The sequence below is a fragment of the Chelmon rostratus genome, chromosome 15, assembly GCF_017976325.1.
Source record: "Chelmon rostratus isolate fCheRos1 chromosome 15, fCheRos1.pri, whole genome shotgun sequence".
Lineage (NCBI taxonomy): Eukaryota > Metazoa > Chordata > Actinopteri > Chaetodontiformes > Chaetodontidae > Chelmon > Chelmon rostratus.
Window position 1 is genome coordinate 17675706 of NC_055672.1, and position 22575 is coordinate 17698280.

Sequence of the window (22575 nt, forward strand, 5' to 3'; positions counted from 1 at the left end):
TGTTGAGTTTGCAGCAGGAAATCTGGCCTGTGCTAAACTGGAAACGTCCATGTTTAGTAAATGAGACAAACATTTTCCGATGTTGTGCGGTGTGATGCAACAGCGAATGAACCCTGTCACCCCAGGGGCCAGCAGGTGGACAGCGTGTGCTTTCCTGGAGATGAGGCCAAATGAAAAGGCCTGAGGTGGCTCTATTCAGAGTTACATTAATGCACCTTTTGTTGATGCAGGGGCCGTTCCGACTGCCAGCACAGAGCCACACGCGGGGCTCAATTCCCATTTCTATACACACACCTCAAATCAGGTTCCCTCTACTTACACATACAATAGAAAACACTTTGCATTCTACATTTGTGGTTTCCTCTAAAATGCTCATTTCAGGCAATCAAGCAACAGTTTGTTGCATGCTAATTACCTCTGACTGCACTGCACATTATGCTTCAGAGGTCAATTACCAACAAAATGAGGGTAAAATGGGCCCTCAATCCTAAAGCTCTTCCCACCAATTTTCCACATGCAGTGCATCCTGTTAGTTTAGCTTCCTACTTATTGCCTCTGCATGTTTATTCTACTCCCCTTTTGTTCAGCTGCATTCCCTGCTCACCAAAGCTTCAGGTGATTAATGTCATTGGGAGAGAGAGAGAGAAATTGTGTGCATGTGTGTTTGCTAAGGTGCCCCTCAGTTCATCTAGAAACAGGCTGATGTTTGAACTGTCTGATTTACACAAGTTTATGGCCAAGAAGGCAGGTGTTTCTAGCCTGGACCTTGCCTTTGTACACAAATATGCACGCGCATGTCTCAGATAAGAGAGAGAGCAATCGTTCTGCCTTATTGGGATGCTGCATTCTCATACCAATATGTTTTTGTTCTGTTTGTTTTTTTGTTTTCCAAAATACGAATATGTCTTCTATCAGTGAAGAATGAATAAATCAACCTCCTTGCTGCCGCTTTACTATCTAAATATAGCATGGAAAACCTGTCAGCCGCTTTTCTGGTCTTGTCTAGCATGGTATTACACTGTACATACTTGAGCAGTTTGTGCAGAGCCCTCTGCAGTATAGCATATGTCAATGTTGATAGAGCACCCATCTGCCACTGAGCCGCCTGTACCTCAGCAAAACAATACCTTGTCTCTGGCTTTAATTACAGGTTTGCTTGTGTGTGTATATACACGTGACTCACAAAGTTGAGGTCTTTTGTTCTCCCTCTTATCCTCTGTGAACAATCCATCTGCTGCCTCCATCTCTCTCTCTCTCTCTCTCTCTTATCGCTCGCTCTCTCTCTTATCGCTCTCTCTCTCTCTCTCTCTCTCTCTCTCTCTCTGTCTCTCTCTCCCTCTCTTTTTTGTCCTTTAGTGACATGTACTGTTGAGTGCCTTACTCTCCCCAACACACTTAAAATGCTTAGCCTACCTGTTGGAGGAAAAAGCTTTCTCCCTGCCATGTCTCTCACATGGTTGCCCATTTACAAAATATTTCTGCTTCCCTCACTACCCATACTAATAAGACCCTGTGCTCATACCAAATACAAAAATCCTGTTGAACTGTGAGCATGCTGGAGAATATAGTGAGTTTTGGTTCTGATGGATGATGACTGATGATGATGGCTGTTTATTCCTTTATCAAATCAAGTCTGTTGCTGATGGCTAATAACATAAATATCAATGCGGAAAGTATTGTTTGCCTTCTATTAACATTTATATATGTGTGTGTGTGCATTCTTGTCATCAGGATGTTTTGAACACCATCATCCGCTCCTGCTCTCCTCGATTCTTCTTCCTCAGCCTGCCGGGTTTCACCATGCTTCTTGGAGATTTCATCACTGCCGCTGCCTGCGTTCTCAGCTCTGTCTCCTCAGAGGTGCACAAACCCGCTTTTAACATGCAGATTTATCATGTGGCTCAAACTGGAATCAAAACTGTTTTCAAAAACTAGAAAAAGGTGTTTAATATGACTCATATGTAAAAGTGTTCAGGAATGTTTCAGTAGTAGTAAAACAGAACTCCTCCTCATACCTGTTGATCATCAGTTGCTGTCACATTCATTTGCTCACTCCTGACTGATAGTTCTATAAATAACTATTTGTCCCAGTTATAATAGTCTTCAATTTGCAGCTTTCTTGGCTTTGAAAAACAAATTTTCTGTTTTCTGAAGTATAGCAGTAGTAAAGCAGAATCCAAGTATTTTTATGCTGTCTTGCAATACAATTGTGCTATTCCTACTGAAGTGCCTATAGATCAAAGCTAATGGCTGTGATTAGTCAGACAGTTTGAACATGCACAAGAAATGCATAAGAGCATCACCAAGTGTTAGTGTGACTCACAGTCATGTTTAACTAATTGTTGAAGCATGTGCTCATAGTTATTATAGACTTAGCCATAAAACGAATGCAAACATTTGTTCTGATTCCTAAGGTGCCGTGGGATATACAGTCTGCTTCAGAGCAGCATCCATTGCGCATTTAAACAGTCATTTTGTTGTCCAACGCCCACCATGCGTCAAGAGATTCTGTTGAGCACCAGCAGAATCATGAATGAAAACCCAATTAATTCTTTTGGAACGCTCCAATCCTTTTCCCCCTGGTAGCCAGCTTCCTGTTTCCTGAAACTGGGTTGTTTTCATGTTGCTTGAGGAAATTAGTGATAATGATGTTTGTGTGTGTGTGTGTGTGTGTGTGTGTGTGTGTGTGTGTGTGTGTGTTGTTTTTGTTTGTCTTTTCTTTTCGTCTCTGCCAGGCTCCAAGGATGGAGGCTCAGACAATCCTGGGCTCCCTTGTGTGTTTCCCCAACCTTTACCACCAGATTCCTATACTGCAGCGTGTGCCTGGCTCTGATGACTTCATCATAGGCAATGAGGATATCAAGGTAAGTGGTCAAGAGGTGCCTCACCACATATTTCCACTAATGACATTTCAAAACAAAAACACTACTACACTACTGGCGGTGTGAAGAGAAGCACCTTATTAAACACGTTCTACATATTTCTTCTATAATGTGAACATTAGAACCTAAAGAGTGGTTCAGTTTGTCTCACAAGTCCTCTGTTACAACAAATGGTATCAGATTTTTACTAATATTAAGTAAAATCAATGGCCTTGATTGTAATTTGAGGTCATGTAGTAAACCTAGCATGTTGTCTTTGCTGTGCAGGATTATCTTATCAACATCCTGCTAGAGACGGCAACAAAGGAACACTGTGAAGGAGCCAGGTATGATTGGCAGTATTGGTGATGCTTATTTTTTCTTATGTTAGATTATCTCTTTATTTGATTAGTGTGAAGTGAATGTGTTGAATAGTCTTCTGAATGCATTTTGTACAGTTCAGATTCTGGATTATTCGTGAATTTAAGAATAATAACTTGTGTTCCTCAGGTGCATTGCTGTGTGCAGCCTGGGTCTGTGGGTGTGTGAGGAGCTGATGCAGGAGAACATTCATCACCAAGTTAAAGATGCCATCAATGTTCTGGGAGTAACACTAAAGGTCAGCGACCCTCTGAGAGGAACAAAGCTTCATCGCATCGTAAATGCATTCGCAGTTTGGTATCTGCTAACTTATACGTGCATTATGATTTATAAAATGCAGCTGTACAGCGGCAAAAAAAATGTTGAATAAATCACTTAGGCAGTGTCTTTAAATGAATCGACGCAGAAAGCCTGGATTTCATCAGAGTCGTTTTGTTTTTTTGTTTCTTTTACCCCACAAGCCCTATAGTGTTTAGCTTTAACAAAAAATGGCTGTTGATCATAAAAGGAGCGCAGAACAATTTCAACAAAGCGAATGGAGAAAAAGTGTGAGAATAAAACATGTCCAGTGATGTGTCTCAGGGGTATATTTTGGAAGGGCCCCATTTTTCTACCTGAGTGAAGAGATGCAGAGAACCAGTGGAGGCTGTTTTTTTTTTTTTCTTCCCTTTTTTTTTTCATGGAAAAGGATTTGGGGCGGTGGCGTAATTTTCAGGCTGCTCACTCTCAGTAGATGTGGGCCAATTTAAGCGGCTACATCTCCCAGCTTCCTGCTCGAGCAACCCCCCCACCCCCTTCTCTAATGGAGCAGTAATCACTCCCCTGTACAACTTGACACACAGACTCAGGCAGCCCCAAAATAGAGGGTATAGGCTGGGTGGGGGATCTAGGGGGAAGAGTGGCACTGAGAGTCTCTTTTCTAAAAGCAGGTGCTGAACTCTCAGGGCCCCTTTTTGTGTTTGGCCATTTCTGCACTCCCCACATTGTCTGCCCTTGTTACATGTTGAGAGGCATTCAGCTGGAAGAAATGGGAAATTCTATTTCTCCACAAAGAATTTCAAATCACTGAAGAAATCCACATTTGAAAGAAAATTGTCAACAGCTCAATTCTTTCCTCCAGTAAGTCTGGAGAAAATGAGCCATGGTTTGAAGAGGAAATGAAATTATGCTGATTATATGCACAGTAAGTGAAAAGCTGAATTTAAGGGAAATTACGCAGGATTTTGTCATAGTCAGTGTTTGCCTAAACTTTTTCCCTCTGCTTTAGGTGCCACAAATCAACAGCAAAAGTGTTGAATATATGAAACTCTCAGACTGGAAGTGTTAACTTTTGGGGATGACTGAAAGATGAATTTAATAACAATGAAGTTAACAATTTGGTGATATTAAATTTTCTGCCTCAAGTGCCTACTTCACAGTCAAGACACTTTATATGTATGCCATTTTTGAGTTTATGTGTATTCTTTGAACTTGTGTACAGTTTTGGAAATATCCCAATATATGGTTTGTCCATTCATGTCATACAACACATGGATTATTTATATTTATTGTTTGAAGATACAGTGGAGTCAGCGTTATAGACATGGCTTAGTTTACGTATCAGATGTCTGGGTATCGTTCTGTTTGTATCCTAATTAATTTGCTCACTATTAAACCATTTGAGCTTTCAAAGTTTCAAAGCTGCAGTTTTTGTTTTGATCATTTGAATCTGTTCTGACAGATTGTAGGAGGCTCCAGTATTATCTATTTTGTGTTTGTTTTTATAGTTACAAAGTTTTTAACAGGCAAATCCTGTATATTTTCATGCTTTGTTAATGCCTTTTTCACATTGTTGAAATTAAAAACATGTGGCCGGTCAGCAACAGTTTGGTTGCATGGAAATAGACAAGAATGCCCCAAGAATGTACATCTGCAGTGTAACATTAAAAAAATCCTGTTTAACACCCTTTTCTTTATGTTAATGCTGCTTATTGTCAAAGGAGTCATATTCTTCGCATCACCGATCAGTTCTTGTCTTGTCCTCTTGTTTGTTTGTCCAGTTTGGGAACAAAGCGGTGGCTCAAGCAGCCTGTGATGCGTTTCAGCTGCTCATCTCACATTGGGAACATCTCCAGAGGTTGGAGGCCACTCTGCCGAAGAAAATCATCGAGGTAACACCCATACACACACACACACGTGTACACACACACATACTTAAAGTGTAAGTAGCCATTAGGGGGAGAACATATTAGAAGCAAAATGAGACATTCCTATCATGTCGCATTAGATTTTAAATGCAAGTCTTACTTGAGTTATTACTTATGCATGTGCATACTCAAAGTCCCGTGGCATCACGTCCATTTTAGCACATAACCCTGACTCAGCGGATGAATAGGAGTGTGTCATCCAATTATCTTTCTCCTTGTTTTGTCCCAATACAGATCTTTGTGGCCACAGTAGCCTTTTTGTTGCCTAGTGCAGAGCACTCAACAGTGGAAGCAGACAAAAAGGTACATGTTGGAGAAGAGGAGACGTGAAATGGCTGAGAGCTAAAGGCCCTTGATCATGTTGGAATGGTGCAGTTGCAGAGGAATGTTTCTACTCTCTCTTCTGTTCTGCTCTCTATTTCTATAGTTCCTGTCTTTGCAGCTCTCATCTATAACCTGTTGTTTCTCTGGGACTGCACTGCTCTTTTCTGCTATACCAGTGTTACATTTTTTTTAAATTTAGATGTTGGATGAGTGAACTGAAAAAGGAACTTCTTTCTCACTTTGTCAGTTGATGGTGTCACTGCTGCTGTGCCTGTTGGACTGGTGCATGGCTGTTCCTCTCAGCTTGCTGCTGGAACCCATCACTATGCCTATGCTGGAAGATCGCACATCCCACAAGCCCCCACTGCTGGACTACATCTACAGGGTGGGTAGCCTCAGTGGCAGCTGGGAGGTGGGAAAAGCTGAAAGTTGCAGTTACAGCAAACGCGCCTGCCTTCCAATATCCTCTGAAACATAAATAGTCTTCGCCCTCAGACACAATAACTTCAGCTTTGACACCTCCACCCCCACCCCACCAAATAGGCTTGCCACTTTAATTAGACTCACCTCCAGCGCGACCTCATGACTATGCCTCATTTAACATTATAGTGGAACAACAGCATAGAAGCACCAGCCATAGCTGTGGGTTGGCATTTATCATATGTTTGAAACTCTTACAACTTGCTTTGTAGTGGCATATATTGTATTTATTTAAAACAGGGAACATTTCCAGTGTTCAGTCTATTTCTCTGTATTAGTCCCTCTAACCCTTTATTTTATGGGCTGACCCTGAGGATGAGGGCCAAGCTTCAGGCACAAATGAATGAGGTATTATTCATTCCCTCCTGTCTGGGCAGATGCGGTCAACGGCAGATCTTTGTAAGGATGTCACCCCTGATAAGAAATGGTCCAATTATTCAAACAGGACCCTTTGTCCACTTGATAAGCCCAGGCTATAAACGCTTGTCCTAAAGATTTGAATGGAATATGTCTTAATATGAGAGTGACTGCAGCTGCTATGAAACCAAAGACAATTAGGCATGATTGGTTGTCTGCACACAAAAGGCGTGGCCCCTCTGGGTTTCATTGGAAATAATATATGAAGCCAGGCATCACAAGGTGTGACAATATGAATGCAAGTCGAAATGAACGAAATCTATACATTGCCAACGATACACTGGCTGCTAATCATTCTCCATACTAAACCGAATAGCTTCCCTAATAAAAAACATCTCCCTTTTATTCCATCACTGACATGGTAGCTGGGAGTGTCCATTTACTTTTCATACTTCACCTTCCATTAATTACAGATTTATGTTTAAAAAAAACACTTGAATCTGATGTATCCCAAGCACTCAAACACAAGTGCAATACATGCACCCAAAAAGGTTGCAGTGTTAGTCATCCGGAGATGAAGAGAAAAGTGAGAAAAGTTATTTTTGGTAACCAACAGCATGCAGATCGTTGCGAAAAGCAACATTGCACGACATTGCACTAGACCTCATTGGTTCACTGGAGTCCTGTTCAGGCTTCTCCATCTGCTCTCTCCGCCTGCCTCAGCAGCCAGCTGCACCACCCCTCTGTGTGTGTGTGTGTGTGTGTGTGTGTGTGTGTGTGTGTGTGTTTGAGTGAGGATAGGTACGTTTGTGCATGTGTGCACCTGTCTGTCTCTGTTTGCGTTTTTGTTATTTGATTTATGTGTGTACATAGGCGTACTCATGTATCCATACAGCGTGTGCCCTTCTAACTACAGTATGCTTGTTTCACTGTGCGTTACCTTCCAGGAACTGTTGCTATGTGGAGTGCAGTCACTTAGTTGTCAAGCACAGCTGTGGGTTTTCCCCCTCCCGTACTCTCTCTCCACCACTCCACAGAGGAACCTCTTTGGAGCTTTGGTGTAGCAGCTGTTTGGTTCAGGTCTTTTCAGCATCAAGTCTCCAATCCCTCCCCCATGCACCCAGAGGTCTGCTCAGTAGAATCATCCACATACTGTCTACATTGCCCCACACAATACTGTTTCAGATGGCAGGGCCAGCCTCCCTCTCTGAGCTTCTCTCAGCCAAGTTTGAGCGTATGTGTGTACTGAATGGGATTAGCCTTTGCATGGCTTTACCCAAGTTGCTCTACTCTGAATGAGAGGCCCCCTCATTTACATACATTAGGCATATGTTTTGCCCACTCATATGCAACACCGAACCTCCGCTCAGATTATACAGTATACAGGTGTGTCTTTTTGTGTTTGTGTGCATGCATGCATGCGTGTGTGCATGTGTGTGGCTGAGCATGCATGTTTGTGGTGGGAGCTGAGCACAAGGATAAAGTCTTAATTAAATCAAACAGTGTAAACCTGTCCAATGGCTGTAATCAACTGCCCCAGTGCGCCTTATCTAGCCCTGCCAACGGATGCTCTGCCATCTGTTATGTAGATCGATACACTCACACATCACAGGAGAAATGGATTAGTGGCAATAAAGACCCTCTTTTCTCTCCTCCTCTCACTCCCTCCCTCCCTCCATCGCCTTGTGATGTAAATGGACCATATATTCCCCTGGATCATGTCAGTCTAGAACAGGCCTGCAGGACTGTCACTGTGCATCGTCTCACCAAACACCACCATATCATAACAGGAAGGTGTCTTTACACATCAGACATCAGTCTTCAAAGTGCCACTGTCATGCTGTAAAAAAAACTACCCCCTACTTCATCTGGATATAATCACCAAGTTCTATCCTTTTTCTTCTGTTGTTCAGGTGCTGCACTGCTGTGTGTCCGGCTCCAACTTGCACACCCAACAGAGCCACTACCTCCTCAGCCTGTCAGACTTGTCCACCGACTATGACCTCATGTTGGGTCAGGTTAAGAGCTTCGAGCCGCCACCCTCCCAGATGACCGCCACCGACTTTGGCAGCCTGCTCACTGTTGCTGAGGGTAAGGACACAGAGGCAACTTGATGCCCGTTTTTAGCCGCTTTTTATGCGCTGTGTGCAAGGTTGCACTGCGCAGGCAGATAAAAGGATGATGCTGGATTTATTTGGTGCATAGTATTTGTCCATGTGTCTGTATGTATGAATATGCACATATGAGAGAGTAAAACTAGTAGTTTCTGGTGGCTGACGCATCATAGCATATCTCCAGATGGTACAGTACTTCATTTTAGCTCCATACTGTACTTGTGACAGACCAAAGAGACGTATATTCCTACCCAAAACAAATCCAGAAAAGAAATACGGGGGAAAGCAAACTCTCAGTAGCCCATCCATTTGGAGCCTCTCCATTAAATGTCAATATCTTATTAAAAAGGAAAGAAAATCAGCCATCACAGGGACTGGAATGTTCACATTAGTACTCAGCCCTAGAGAGAAGACCCATTATGGGGTTTAGATAAAAATGTGATTTTTTTCCCTTCTTTTTTGTGACCTTGTGATTCCATTAGGCAATGTATTCCTCTCTCTCCCTTGTGTCCTCAACTTGTGAAAAGTCCTTACAGCCCAAAAACACAGTGCAAACTGGCAGTGCAAACAGTGTAAGAAATTTGAACAGTAGCTTTTGCCGGGAAAATTTCACCACACCTCTGCTTTTCGGTGCACAGCTGCACAGAGTTTTAGTAGAAATAACAAAACACTATCAAAAGGGCAAACCAAAGAGTGCCGGCCTAGTTATATTCATGCCCCCACCTCATATTGATCAAGTCACATCAAAGGGCCAGTGCATCTCTAATGCAGCTTGGCCTGCTTTCTAAAGAGCTTTCTCCACTTTGATGGGGGATGATGGTATTGATAGCACTGTCACAATGTAAGAGTGCATGTTCTTGTTTTTCCTTCATCACTGCAGAATAAAGCACGGCATGCCTTTCACTTGGGAGTAAAAACCTGTGCATTTACATGAATGCAATTCACTAAGTAGAGTCCTATTAAGCAGCCTGTAAAGATGGTGGTTCTCATTAGCACTCAGCCAGTTGCGATGCTTGTCCATTGTAAAAAGAATCAATGGGCTTTTCAAAGTTGTCTCTCATGATTAGATGCTACCTACTTAGAGGTGTGCTGGCTAAGCTATTATGAGAAATGAATAAAGTACCCCTATTAGTAATCATAAATGAGATTTGCCTTTGTATAAGAAGAGCTAACGGAGATGATAGCATGTCTGCACACAAATATGGGGCTTTTGAAATATGGTTCTGCATTGGAGGTATTATAAAAGACTGGCCCATGTGCTACTTTTTTCTAAACCCATCTGTAACTTCAACCATTGGTCACTTTTGCACTTTCTCAGGTGTATTTTCCTGCAGAGATGGTCTCAGTGTTTTTATCTTCCTGCCGTTATTCTTCCTACAGAAAAGCGACGCCGGAACATGGAGCTGATTCCTTTGACAGCACGGATGGTCATGACACACCTGGTGAACCATCTGGGCCATTATCCACTGAGCGGTGGCCCGGCCCTTCTCCACAGCTTAGTGAGCGAAAACCACGACAACCCATACGTGGAGTCGTCCGAGCTGTCCTCCGAGGTCTTCAAAAGCCCCAACCTCCAGCTGTTTGTCTTCAATGATAGCACGTTGGTGTCGTACCTGCAAATCCCCGCCGAGACCCCAACCGTCGGACAGCCCCCACAACCTTCCTCCCAAGTGCGTGTCATTGTCCGGGACATCTCAGGCAAATACTCGTGGGATGGTGCAATCCTCTACTGCACCACCCAGGAAGACTCAGCTGATGCGGGAGTTTTTAATGCAGTTGACCGCCCTTTGGCCACTACCACTACTGTCACTCACAGCAGAAATCAACCCAACTCTCCAACAAAGGAACCGTGCAAAAATCACTGCTCAGTCTCGGACTCCCTCTCTGACTGCTGTGAGGAGGAAGAGGTAGATATTTTGGATAAACTTTTGGAGGATCTGGGCCAGTGCAGCCCAGAATGCCTGCCACAGCCACAACTCAGGCTCAACCAGCCAGCCCCCTCACCCCATGGCATGAACCTAGAGCAAGAGAGCGCGATCCTGGAAGCCATTCTGCGTCAGACTGAGCAGGAGGAGGAGCAAGTGAGGAGGTGGGATGCCGATGTAAGCTTTCGAGCCGCCTGCCAGAAGGAACCCTCCCACCAGGAACCAAAAGCTCCTTTCTACTTCTGCCGGCTGCTGCTTAATGACCTTGGCATGAACTCTTGGGACCGCAGGTACATTACCACCTGAGGTTGGCTACAATCTTTAGTCTGGTTTGCACTCTACTGGAGGAAGACAGAGGCGAACAGAGGAAAATGGGGTTGTTAGAGGTCATACTTGTTGCTTGTCTCCAAACCAGATCTTAAGTGAAGCCAGTATGACAGAAAAATAAAACACACCATTGTGTTATAACCTCTGCAGTGTAATAATATATTTGAACTCAAGTTACTCACGTCGTCCTCAAGGTACATCAGCCGTTGGCTCGTTACTCTCGTTAAGAGAGAACGAGCAAAGTTAAAAGCACACCAGAGTGCGGAGTGTCTTAATCTCCTCTCCACAGGGTAAAACTGCCCAGATGTTTTAACTAAGGTCTGCCTTGCAGAGCCACATCTTTGCAGTGCTTCCCTGTAAATGGAAAGCTTACACCTCTTAATGGTGATGGTGCAACATGTGCACAGCAGCAGGAGATTGCCGTTTTGCACCTGTGTCTTTTTGCCTTTGTTAAACTTGACGGCGAAACAAAAGTTGAACAATTTTTTTGACAGTATCTTAGTAGATTATAGCACCTTTTCAAATGGCTGTTCGTTGTTGCTAGCATGTCATGCTTTCCTGAATTATGTTTTATATACTGAATTGAAAATGTGTCTAATCAAGATTGTTTTTGTCAAACAGGAAAAGTTTCCATTTGTTGAAGAAAAACTCCAAGCTCTTAAGGGAACTGAAGAACTTGGATTCCAGGCAGTGGTAATGCCTAATAAATTCAGTCTGGAGTTTTTGTATAATGCTGTGTCCTGTAGAAATTAGGTTTGTCTGAGATACCAATGAACCAAGTATTATCTATCATACAGTGCCCCCTGCTAATCATCAAATCTGGCTCTACATAAGTGAGATTAACACTGGTATAAGTCACATATTTGCTCAAAGCAACATCATATTGCCCTGTTCAATCCATTCCTCTGCCATATTTTTTTAATTTGTACCATCTCTTGCTGATCACAACCCTGGAAGTCTCCCACGATCACTGTTGCTGTCCCTTCTTACCCTGTCTCTCTTAGTCCAGTCCACACATTGCTAATGCCAGGCACTTATTCAAGAATTCCCTCGGGATTGGACTACTTTCTCCCAGATGGCCAGGCTTGGTTGGGCAACCTGTGCGCAAGCATGCAAAGTGCCCTCAATCTACCCCAGCAGGATGTAGTGCCATGGCAACAGGCAAAGTAGAGAGGGGGCTTTGCTGCCATTCTTTTTAAAATCATGTCAGAGCTGTAGAGATAATGGAAATTTTTTGCAGACAGATTTTTTTTTGCTGTTTTTTTCACATTCTGCTTTCCTGATTTTATTCAACAACTCAATTACACTTACGCACACAGTTTACCTTGATAAGGAAGGTGTAGTGGGTTGAGTCATTGCATTCGCATTTCAAAGCATTTTCGTCTGAAGTGTGTAGAGTAGTGAGAAGCTTTTCAAGTTCTGTTGTGTCTATAAAATTGGCCGCTGTGTTGGTATTCTTTTAATATTGGCTACAATGTGTTTTTTTCTGTAGTCGAGAGACACACAAGATTGCTGTGTTCTACATTGGAGAGGGCCAGGAGGACAAGTGCTCCATCTTGTCTAACAGCACAGGCAGCCAGGCCTATGAAGACTTTGTGTCTGGACTGGGATGGGAGGTACAGACAACCACTCAGCATCCACAGATACAACCTAAATTTGCACACACAGATGAACAAGAACACTCAGAACACGCGAAATTGTACATGTATCCCTCAGGTGGACCTGGCCACACACTGTGGCTTTATGGGTGGCCTCCAGAGGAATGGCAGCACAGGTCTAACAGCTCCTTACTATGCTACCTCCACCGTGGAAGCCATCTTCCATGTCTCCACTCGCATGCCATCTGATTCAGATGACTGCCTCACCAAAAAGGTAAAAAGTCCCATTTGTTGTTGTTTGTTTTTAACCTGTCATAAGTGGTTACAAGGAGAAATGTTGACAATCCCTGCCTGTCTTGGATATTTGGCTTGTTGTAATATGTGTTAATTGCAAACCATAAGTCCAGGGTATGTTAAAAAAAAAGAGAGCAAATACTGTGCTGCCTGTTTGATGCAGTGAAATGGCTACACAGTCCTGTCAGCCCATAGCAGTATGTTGTTGTAGCCTTCAACTCTGTGTTAAGCTGTGATCAGGAGGTGTGACTCCAGAGTGCGGGCATTGATTAGTGACCCCAGCCAGGCAGGCCTGAGGAGTAGAGAGTCGCAGGCGCGTGAGTGAAGAGAGAGCATGTGCCGCGGTGGTAATGACTATGATTCTGCTAGCCCCTGCCCCCCTCCCTGTGTGCTGTGACCAGGGCCTGGATTCAGCCATTAGCTCTCCCTGCTAGGGCAGGCGCCGGCCGGATGCCGGCAGGATCCTTTTATCCAATTCCTGCTGCCGCCACAGGAGCGATCGATTGGGTTCTGCAGTGGGATTCTGGGCTGTAGTGCACCAGTAGTAGTTAGCACGAAGAAATGAGCCACAAGGCCCCTGCCCGTGCAGCCAATCTTCTCATACAGTACCCTGCTGAGAAGGGAAATTCATCAGGCTCTCCTCATATCCAACCCCCCTCCAGTCCTCCATAGATCTGCCCCCTCTCTGTTTCACAAATAACCCCCTACTCATTCCAAACCCATCTTGAACCTGTGCTTAGTGACTTCAAAAATTAGTTAGACTGAGTAAAGATTCTGACTTTGGTTGGCCAGAGTGAGGCGCTGGAGGGGCGGCCAAGCCCAGAGAGGAGTGTGCTGCCACTCTGCTTCCACTCATTTCACCAGCAACTTCTGTAATTGCTCATGCCCACCTTGCACACATCTCGACACCGGCCACAAGCCAAAGAGAAATTTGGGAAGCTGGCTGCATGCATGGATGCTTCAGAAAAAGATGGAGGGAGCAGAAGGAGTAGAAAGTGGTATGAAGAATTGGAATGAGAAACAGGCTTCGTCTGTGTCCAAGTAGGATGTTTCCCTGTCAATTTAAAAATAACACTTTCAGTCCAGCAGTCACCCACTTTACTGCCTGTAACCGTAGCGGCATACTGTGGGAGGACGACTGATGGGGGAGCTTTCACCGGGCAGATTGCCTGTTTGAAGACGATGGAGAGAGGGGAGGAAGGCTAAACCAAAAAGAAAAGAGGGAAAGCCATGAATTCCTCAATCCAATTGTGGGTTTTAGGACAGTGCAGGCTGCAGCAGTAGCAGCTGGCTTCAGTAATGTGGTTATAGAAGCGACCTGCAGGGTTGGGGTCAGGCCATGTAGACTGCACACGTGTGTGTGTGTGTGTGTGTGTGTGTGTGTGTGTGTGTGTGTGTGTGTGTGTGTGTGTGTGTGTGTGTGTGTGTGTGTGTGTGCGCGCGTGCGCGTGTGTGTGCGTGTGTGTGTAAAAGAGGCAGAGATAGTCGAGTGCCTTGGCTCACATTCACCCCCAGGCACCACAGCTTAACTGGGCTGCTGCAGGTTGTTTTTATAAGGAGCCTCTTGTGTTCTGGGGTCTTCTGATCTGCTGTTTCCATGTATGTGAGGCCCATTTGTTGGGTGGGAGGTCAAAGAGGGCTAATTGGACAAGAGCCTTTGACTTGAATCACATTTTATTAAGGAAGTCTCAAACATTTGTATGTGATTAGCAAGGGAGTAAATAGATTGGTGCCGAAGATGACTGACTAGAGCATAAGCATCCTCATTAAACTTGTGATTAAGCTCATCCAAATGCTAATATCTTAACCCAAATTAACATCCCAGTGTTGATTGTCTACCGCAAATGCATATTCAACATTTTCTCTGAAATTGTCCCAGTGACTGACCTGGTTTGTACCTGCTGATCCTTGGACAGACAGAATGAACTGGCGCGCTCCAGTAATCAGCATGCCGTGGATTTGTTTAAGATTACCGTATTACCATAATTAAGGGCTTATAATAGAATGTGCTAATTGCATTTTTGGTGGCAAGGGCATGTTTCTTAATGGCTCATTAGGCCCACAGTACATTGGCAGATGTTTTCTTCTGAGTAGAGGCTCACTTTTCTGTGTCCATGATACCCCAGAAAACATTAGTGGTGTAGCGGTACACAGAATTCTCGGTTCAGTCGGTATCGTCAGTTTTAGGGTCGCGGTTCAGTGCAGTTTTGGCACAGCAGGGGGACCCCCCCCCCCCCAAAAAAATGTAGAAGCTAAGATTTTTGTCATTTATTGTGAATAATGTAAACATTTAACATTATTGTCCATTGTCTATATCAAAAATGCATAACACAGATGTCAGTCTTGCTCCATCATAAGACTTTTGGTAATTCCTGACCAACTTGTACTCATTCATACAGAGCAGCACGACAGACTGATTATCATGCACACATGAAAGCATAATGTAGCTCAAGTGCTTTGACCATATTCTTGAATCCTTCTTTAGACTGAGTATGGTCACATATCCACAGAGATAAACACTCTTATAGCAGTAGTTATTGCTTTGGCCTGACGCGTTCGGGTAATACAATTGTGGGTGACGTGTTTTAAGGGTTTCCACGAACAAATCCAACTTCAGCTGAACAATGTTGGCACACATTGTGACAGTGACACTAATCATTATCCATTTTTGCTGTAACTAACCGGGAAACCACAATGCTCCCATACAATGGAGCAGCGACACTACGTGAGCTTGACTAACTGTGGTAAGCCGATTAGCATGCTACAGCAGATACACAACAACTGGTACATTGCCAAAACCTTCCGGGTAAAACTCGTTCCCTAGAATTTCTGTTCCATGTGTGCAAGTACGTGAACATGAATCGACTTTTTTAACAGTAATTGTTTGGGTCACAGAGTACACTGAACCGAGGAAGTCACATACTGAATCAGTCGTCCTATACTGAATGGTTTGGGATGAACGCACATACCGTTATACCTCTAGAAAACATAATTGGACTACCAGCTAATAAGTGATGTACACCTGTCAGAGAATATAATGTAGCAACGTCCATCTGTTTTACTTTGGAAAGGGGAAAGCTGTTTACCTATTTCAATCTAGCTTCAGTCAATTTCCTGTCATTTAAGTGTATCTTCTTGCCCTTCCCAGTTTCATTTGTGTTTGTGAATAGAGTGGAAATGGGAAGCAATTTAATCTCTGATGGGGAAAGTTAATTGGATTTGAATTATTTGGTTTTGAAATGCTCAATTTTGTGCATTTTGTGTTTGCAATTTGAATTTGTAATGAAAAAGCTATAAAAAGAGTCAAAACCAGAGCCTAGACCCATATTTTAAACCATTGTTTTCAAACAGAGTTTATGATTGAGCTGTAAGCAGTCACCTTGCTCTTGCACCTGCTGCATTTATGTTTTATCTTTAGGATAAATTTTATCTTCACTGCTTGTACCAGTAGAAAATATAAAATAAAATCTTGCTGTGTACAATGATAAAAGCCAGTTGCAGTATTTTATTTATGGAACCTTTACTGATCTGTCAGCCTCTTCTGCATACCTCTTATACCTCAGTTCACTCCTCAGCCTCCCACAGGTGATGTGGGTCTAAGGTACAGACTGAAAAGACCCAGAGACATTCCCAGATCCTGCTACATTCCAGTCATCATCACCATAGGGATGAAAATTACCTGCACTCACCAGGCTCTTGATTAAGCTGAATATGTTTGTTTGGCAGCTGCGTCACCTGGGAAATGATGAGGTGCACATAGTGTGGTCAGAGCACACCAGGGACTACCGACGTGGCATCATCCCAACTGACTTTGGAGACGTTCTGATTATCATCTACCCAATGAAGAACCACATGTACTTCATCCAGATCATGAAGAAACCCCAGGTAGACCACTGCAGTCAGTCGATTTTGTTCACTCTATTGTCAACTATCCACCTACAACTCATTGTAGTGGGAAGTTACTCTTATTGCATTGTGGTTGAACTTTTTTTTTAGCTGCTTTTCTTTTTGTACTAAGATGACGTAGTGTGTTACTTCCCAGGCACAATAAGCCAGATAAAGATTAACTTTTCAGCAAAACTCTAATACCGAGTCTCAGTTCGTGAGTTAAGGCAGCCCCTTCTTCTCACTTGCTACTCGGACTTTGCTCTGAGTTTTATAGGTTCTTTCTCCTGTTGTGGTTTCTGTCTGAAGGCTCTCAGCTCGACCTTCTCCAGCAGTGCATTATTACCCACACTCTGGGTATGTGCTCTCAGAGATGGTTACTATCCTCTCTTGGCGAGCTTTCATCTTGGCTACTCTGTACTCGATGTGTGGCCTTCCAGAGCATAGTGAAATTTCTTTGTCTGGGAATGGCTGGCTTCAGACATTCAGATAGGGTCACAGTATTTCCTATATGAACAAGATTCAACTGAAAACATCTTTACATTATATGATATGTTTTGTACTCCTCTCTGTTAATGCATTGCTTAGCCTTAATTTTGTTGTTCAGGCAAGTAATTTTTCAAAGAGATTACTGAGAACGACATAATATAATGCAAGAAACAATAGAGTCTCATCTTTATTAAGTCAGTCGGAGGAGGTGTGCAGTCCCACACCACCTGCCATCCCTATGAAGAAGTGGCTGTGGCGTTCCGATAGTGCTCCCCATTTTTTATAATCAATCGTTTGTTACTCCTACATAGAGCAGTCCTATGATAATTTGCTGTCATGTGTTACTGTAGCTGGCTTTATTTCTTTCATATGCTGTTAATTATATTTCAGCGGATCTTTATTGCCAGTATAAATGATCATAATAACAATTTATTTCCAAATAATCACATTCATAGTGTTATCCTTACACTAAAGCCACCTGCTTTTATTGAGACCTTGTGAGAGACTCTTGGATTATTTATGTTGGACGATTAAACAGTCAAGCATTTCTTTCAGACAAGTTTTCCAAATAATATACAAAGACTATGATTACTTTGATGGTTCAGATGGCTAACAAAGGAGTGTGGAAAACATATTCTAGCCTCAAGGGTTTCTAAAGCCAAAGAACAGTTGGGAGAAGAGCAGAGGCTGCCACTGTTCGCCCCCCACCCATGCAAGCCAGAGAGTTTTTCCAAAATGCTTCAACTTTAACTGCCTCTACCTCCAAGAACCTGTAAAACCACCTACTCAGGTTTCTAGTGTTAGTTTACACAGTATCACCCCAGTTTTCCATCATGTCATTAAGTTAATTTGTCTGTATCATCTCGGATTAAAATCCATTCATTATATAAATTGACCGGTTGCGCTAGCTGAACTACCAAGTTGAAGACAGCAGGACCTTTTGGAGAGACTTTGACATTCACGTCAACTTCCAGGTCAACGACCATTGAGCTTCAGTGATTAAGGGCCCCCTTCCAATATGCATGAACAGACGCGTGTACCCACACACACTCACACACTGCCGCTAAAATGCATATTGCCCCTTTGTATTGTTCGGTAGCTCAATATGAGGGCATTGTTTAGTATTGATTGTCATTTTAATTTCATTTACCTAACATTGATTTGCATTCGATATGTGTGGTTGTCATGCAAAGTTAGGCAAAAAATCCAATTTCAACTTGAACCCTTGCCCTAAACAGATGGAGAAACGGTTAAAAAAAGAAGAATAAAAAAGATTTTTTTAATAAACCTTTCCTCATTTTTGGGCACTTACATATGCAAGGACATCACATTAACTTTGAATCAGTGTGGAAGTTTTGATGCCTCATGTTCTTATTCTCTTTTTTTCTCTCTTAACTTGCCCAGGTTCCTTTCTTTGGGCCTCTGTTTAATGGCGCCATCGTCACTGGGACGCTGCTGCCAAGCTTGGTGCGGGCCACCTGTATCAATGCCAGCAGAGCTGTCAAGTCCCGGCTGACTCTCTACCAGAGCTTGTATCCTTTACTCTTCATACCTTCTGCTTCATTTACTGCTCACTATCCCATACGAGGATGGCTCATCAGAGGAGTGCAACAATTGAAAAAGATCTACCCTTGATTACCCATACAGCTTAGACCATTAAGGTTATGAGCATGCATTTTGTGATCTTCTTAGAATGATTTCATCGAATGTATAACACCACTCAGCTTAAATTTTCAGCACCACCAGTGGACCGTTTGGGTAAATTCATTGAGACATGTGGCGTGCTTGTCACGTCAGCCAACGTACACAGCTGAGTGCTGACACTGATCTTTATGGGCTGGCTGATTTACATACAGCTATTAGGCCAGGGCTGTTTCACAGCCTGGAGCATCATGGGAGGTTGCGTGGGGCTGATTTGAGCAGGAACACAGATAGTGTGTCGTCATCTATCACTACTGTTTTATGGAGCACAAGGAGAGCCGAAATAAGAGCACCCTCAACGAATGCGTACAAGTGCATATAGACAGAAGCGGCCGCACACACGCACTCGCTCTCATCCCTCCACCCATCCATCCAACAGTGTGCCGTTAAGAGCCTGGCTCCAGCTGTAGTTGTCAGTTGGTTTAAAGGCAGTGTAATCACCAATGGAGATGAATTAGCATGTGAATGCCAGCAGCACAGAGTTGGGGGGTGGGAAGGGGGGCGCAGAGTCGGGATGGCCCCTGGAGGGGGAAACCTGATCTCCCTTAACGTCCCGCTCCTTCTCGGACAGCATGTACAGCACCGCCTCACCAGAACCACGCTGCCCCTCTGGCGGTTGCTATAGAAACCTCCCCCCAAGGAGGTTTCATTTGGGTGGAAGACTAGAATCTATTGTTTTGACATTGACATATTCCAAAAAGTTGTTTTTAAAATATTGTAAAGTCCTTGTATCAGTATTTTACAGCAAAGGCTTTTGGTCTTTAATTACACTGCGACACACCCTGTGCACGTTGTTTACAGTTGGATGTGTGTAAGTATGTGTCTGCCTGTATGCGTTTCACAATGCATCACATCCCCCGGCCCCCCCACTCCTATATCAAGCCTTGTCTGTGTGTCCCCGGGGGCATCCTGAGTGACAGATGTCTGTTACCCGACGCCAAGTGAATTAGCCCAGTGTGACTCTCCATGCCGGGGGGGCGCAGCCACAGGCCTGCCTGCCTCTGTGAGCCTCAGGGGGCCGGGGGGGGGGCGTGTGGGTGGGACAGTACCGGGCCTGTGCTGGGACACAAAAGCCTTACCTGGCATTCCTTAGCAGAGGAGCAGACAGCACAAAGGCATGATCTATGAGAGGAGATAAGCGCTGCCTCTGGAGTTCTGGCACTGATAGGCTGCCAGGCCTCACGCACTCCAGGAGAGGAGATGAATGGATGTGCCAGGCAAAGCACACTGCCAGCACGAGTATCTGCTTGTCTGTTTTTTCTGCTGTTTGTCGGTCGAGCTGGAGAGCTTATAAGGACATAGCCAAAATGTTACTTTTTGTCGTGCCATGTGAAAGTGAATACCGATTTTTTAGATTTTAAGAGAACTGGGATCACAGAATGTCCTGACTTTAAATGGGATGAATCATATCAAAACAAAGTCTTGAGTGGCAGGTGGAGTTACTCATACTTTGCATCATACTTTCATCATTGGATTTGTGGTATTTCATTAGCCATTTGCAGTTTTCCCTCTCCAGTCCTCATTCTTCCATCTTCTCAGGTTATGCCGCTCTTTATCTTTCACAAGTTGGAACAATGACTCAACCTTTTTCTTTCCTGGGATGTGTGTTTTTTGTGCAAGATGAAAATCCTCATCCTTAGTTTACCCCTTCACAATGCCTTAACAAGCCACAGTCCGCTCTCTGCCTGTGAGGCCACTCTCCAAGGTAATTAGTTGAATATTTCTTCAAAGAGAAGCTATATGACCCCCGTGTGTCCAGATAAAAGGCCAGTATGGCGCTGCGGCCCCCTCTCTCGCTCTGTCACAAGGCTCGAGAGGACTCCAGCAGTCTGGTGCAACGCTCACAGGATCTCTCAGGCTAATAGGATTTGATATTGAAAAATGACCACCAGCAACATTTTTAGAAAATACACTCACAGATACAGCTACAGTGGTGTTTTTCAGATAGATAGTCACTCCTTGTTTTTCTGTCTTTCTCCTCATCGCATCCTCTGCCTCTCCCTTTCCTCCATCTCTGATTCGTGAAATCTGTGCAGTTGCATTCATTTTCTTGGGCAGTGTCCAGCTCTCATTGTCAGGTGGATATTGTGTCAATTTCTTCTGTCAACACACGACCGTGGCCTCATAGACATCATATCACAAGCCTCTCACAGACAACTCATAATGTATCATCTATTATTTATATGCCTGATGGAAAATGCAGCTGGTCTGGCTTTGTGTGTTCTAAGTGTATTGTCTGCAACTAGTCCACCCTTCACAGCTACATTTAGAACAATTGCGACCACAAAATATTCAATTTAAAACAAGTTTTTATTGAAGCACCACTCTTTTTATTGATTCATCGGTAGAAAAAGTGAATGCAATTTTATTCCTCTATTCCTGGTTCTTATCACTGCATGCACACAATATATGGCTTGAAGGAGGGGATGAGTTTGTTTCTGTCACCTGAACCCAGCCTTTCACTGCATGGCTTTGCTGTCTGCTGCCATTTACTGTATGATGAAGATCCTTCATACTGTCACTGTGGAATAATGTCTTCATCCAGAGGATGGGATTCATTTCTCTCTTCAACAAGCACTTGAGTTTGATGTGCCGTCCTTAACTCTTTGTGATGGGGGTGTTGTTAAGGGTAAAAACTGTCTGCTACTGTGTGTATTGGGGAGACGGCAAGTTTCTAATAGGTGAGACAGTGCGGAACTGACCTTGATTCAGAGACATAGCCTCCCTACTGGACAGAATCAATAGTTTTTGCACACTGCCCTTAGTCCCCATCCTCTGTTCTGACACACACATAAACACACACACACAGATCCATCTCCAGGCAGCGATCAATAACCATAATCTGTTTCTGCCCATCGCCAGTCATGCAAGCCAGGCTTTTAGGTGGTGTGTGTGTGCGCGTGTGTGTGTCTATCTGTGTGCAGCAGAAAGAGGAGAGGGGGGCTTGATCCTTTCAGTAGAACACAGAAATCTGCTGAAGTCTGTCATGTTCCCTCACAGGCTCATGTGAGCATATCTACAGTCCCCCAGCTCCACTGAATGCCAAATCGAGATGTACATAATTTCACTGCATGTATACTGAAAACATAATGGATATGATATCCTGTATGCACTCCTTTGTGTGCTGTTGCTGCCCCCACCCACCCACCCAGACGCCATCATAATTATTACAGTCACTGCATTGACAATGACATATTCTCACACCCCTTCTGAGCAAGTTATTGTCCCACTCTTAGTGTCTTTGTCCAATGGCAGTGCGTTCTTTTGTGTACTGTAAGATTCCTCACCTAGCAGAGATGAAAGTGCGCCTGCATGCATGATAGGATGTCATGAATAGGATCTGCCATGTTAGTGTTGTCTCACATGAATTATTTAGCATCGTTGATAGGTCTAATTTGCCAGCTGTTGTGCCATAACTGTCGGCAGTCTCATAGATAATACTCAGCAGTCTATATCACTGTGGAACACAGTGCTTGACTGGGCACAGTGAGATGCCAAGCTAGTCATTATATGCTGGATTCATGTAATGGTCTGAGCTGGTGTGAGTATAACTAGCCAGCTTCCTGTTTATGGAAAGCAGAGCTGACCGACAAAAGGGTCTTCCAAAAATGCCCCCAATTAATTTGTAATTTACAGTCAAATTCTGAAAGGGA

The 22575-nt window shown here is 43.7% G+C and overlaps 1 protein-coding gene across 4 annotated transcripts in view; it reads left to right on the forward strand.

The window, feature by feature from the left end:
• Window positions 1-22575, forward strand: part of ralgapa2 (Ral GTPase activating protein catalytic subunit alpha 2) — an 84905-nt gene that overhangs the window by 40717 nt on the left and 21613 nt on the right. For all 4 annotated transcript variants that reach the window (XM_041953151.1, XM_041953153.1, XM_041953152.1 and 1 more), the window contains 14 exons: window positions 1732-1860; window positions 2736-2864; window positions 3150-3208; window positions 3372-3480; window positions 5282-5392; window positions 5663-5731; window positions 6000-6137; window positions 8503-8680; window positions 10084-10918; window positions 11577-11648; window positions 12448-12571; window positions 12672-12827; window positions 16574-16732; window positions 18626-18753. In XM_041953151.1, the coding sequence (XP_041809085.1) occupies window positions 1732-1860; window positions 2736-2864; window positions 3150-3208; window positions 3372-3480; window positions 5282-5392; window positions 5663-5731; window positions 6000-6137; window positions 8503-8680; window positions 10084-10918; window positions 11577-11648; window positions 12448-12571; window positions 12672-12827; window positions 16574-16732; window positions 18626-18753 (2396 nt within the window). The remainder of the gene's footprint in view (window positions 1-1731; window positions 1861-2735; window positions 2865-3149; window positions 3209-3371; window positions 3481-5281; window positions 5393-5662; window positions 5732-5999; window positions 6138-8502; window positions 8681-10083; window positions 10919-11576; window positions 11649-12447; window positions 12572-12671; window positions 12828-16573; window positions 16733-18625; window positions 18754-22575) is intronic.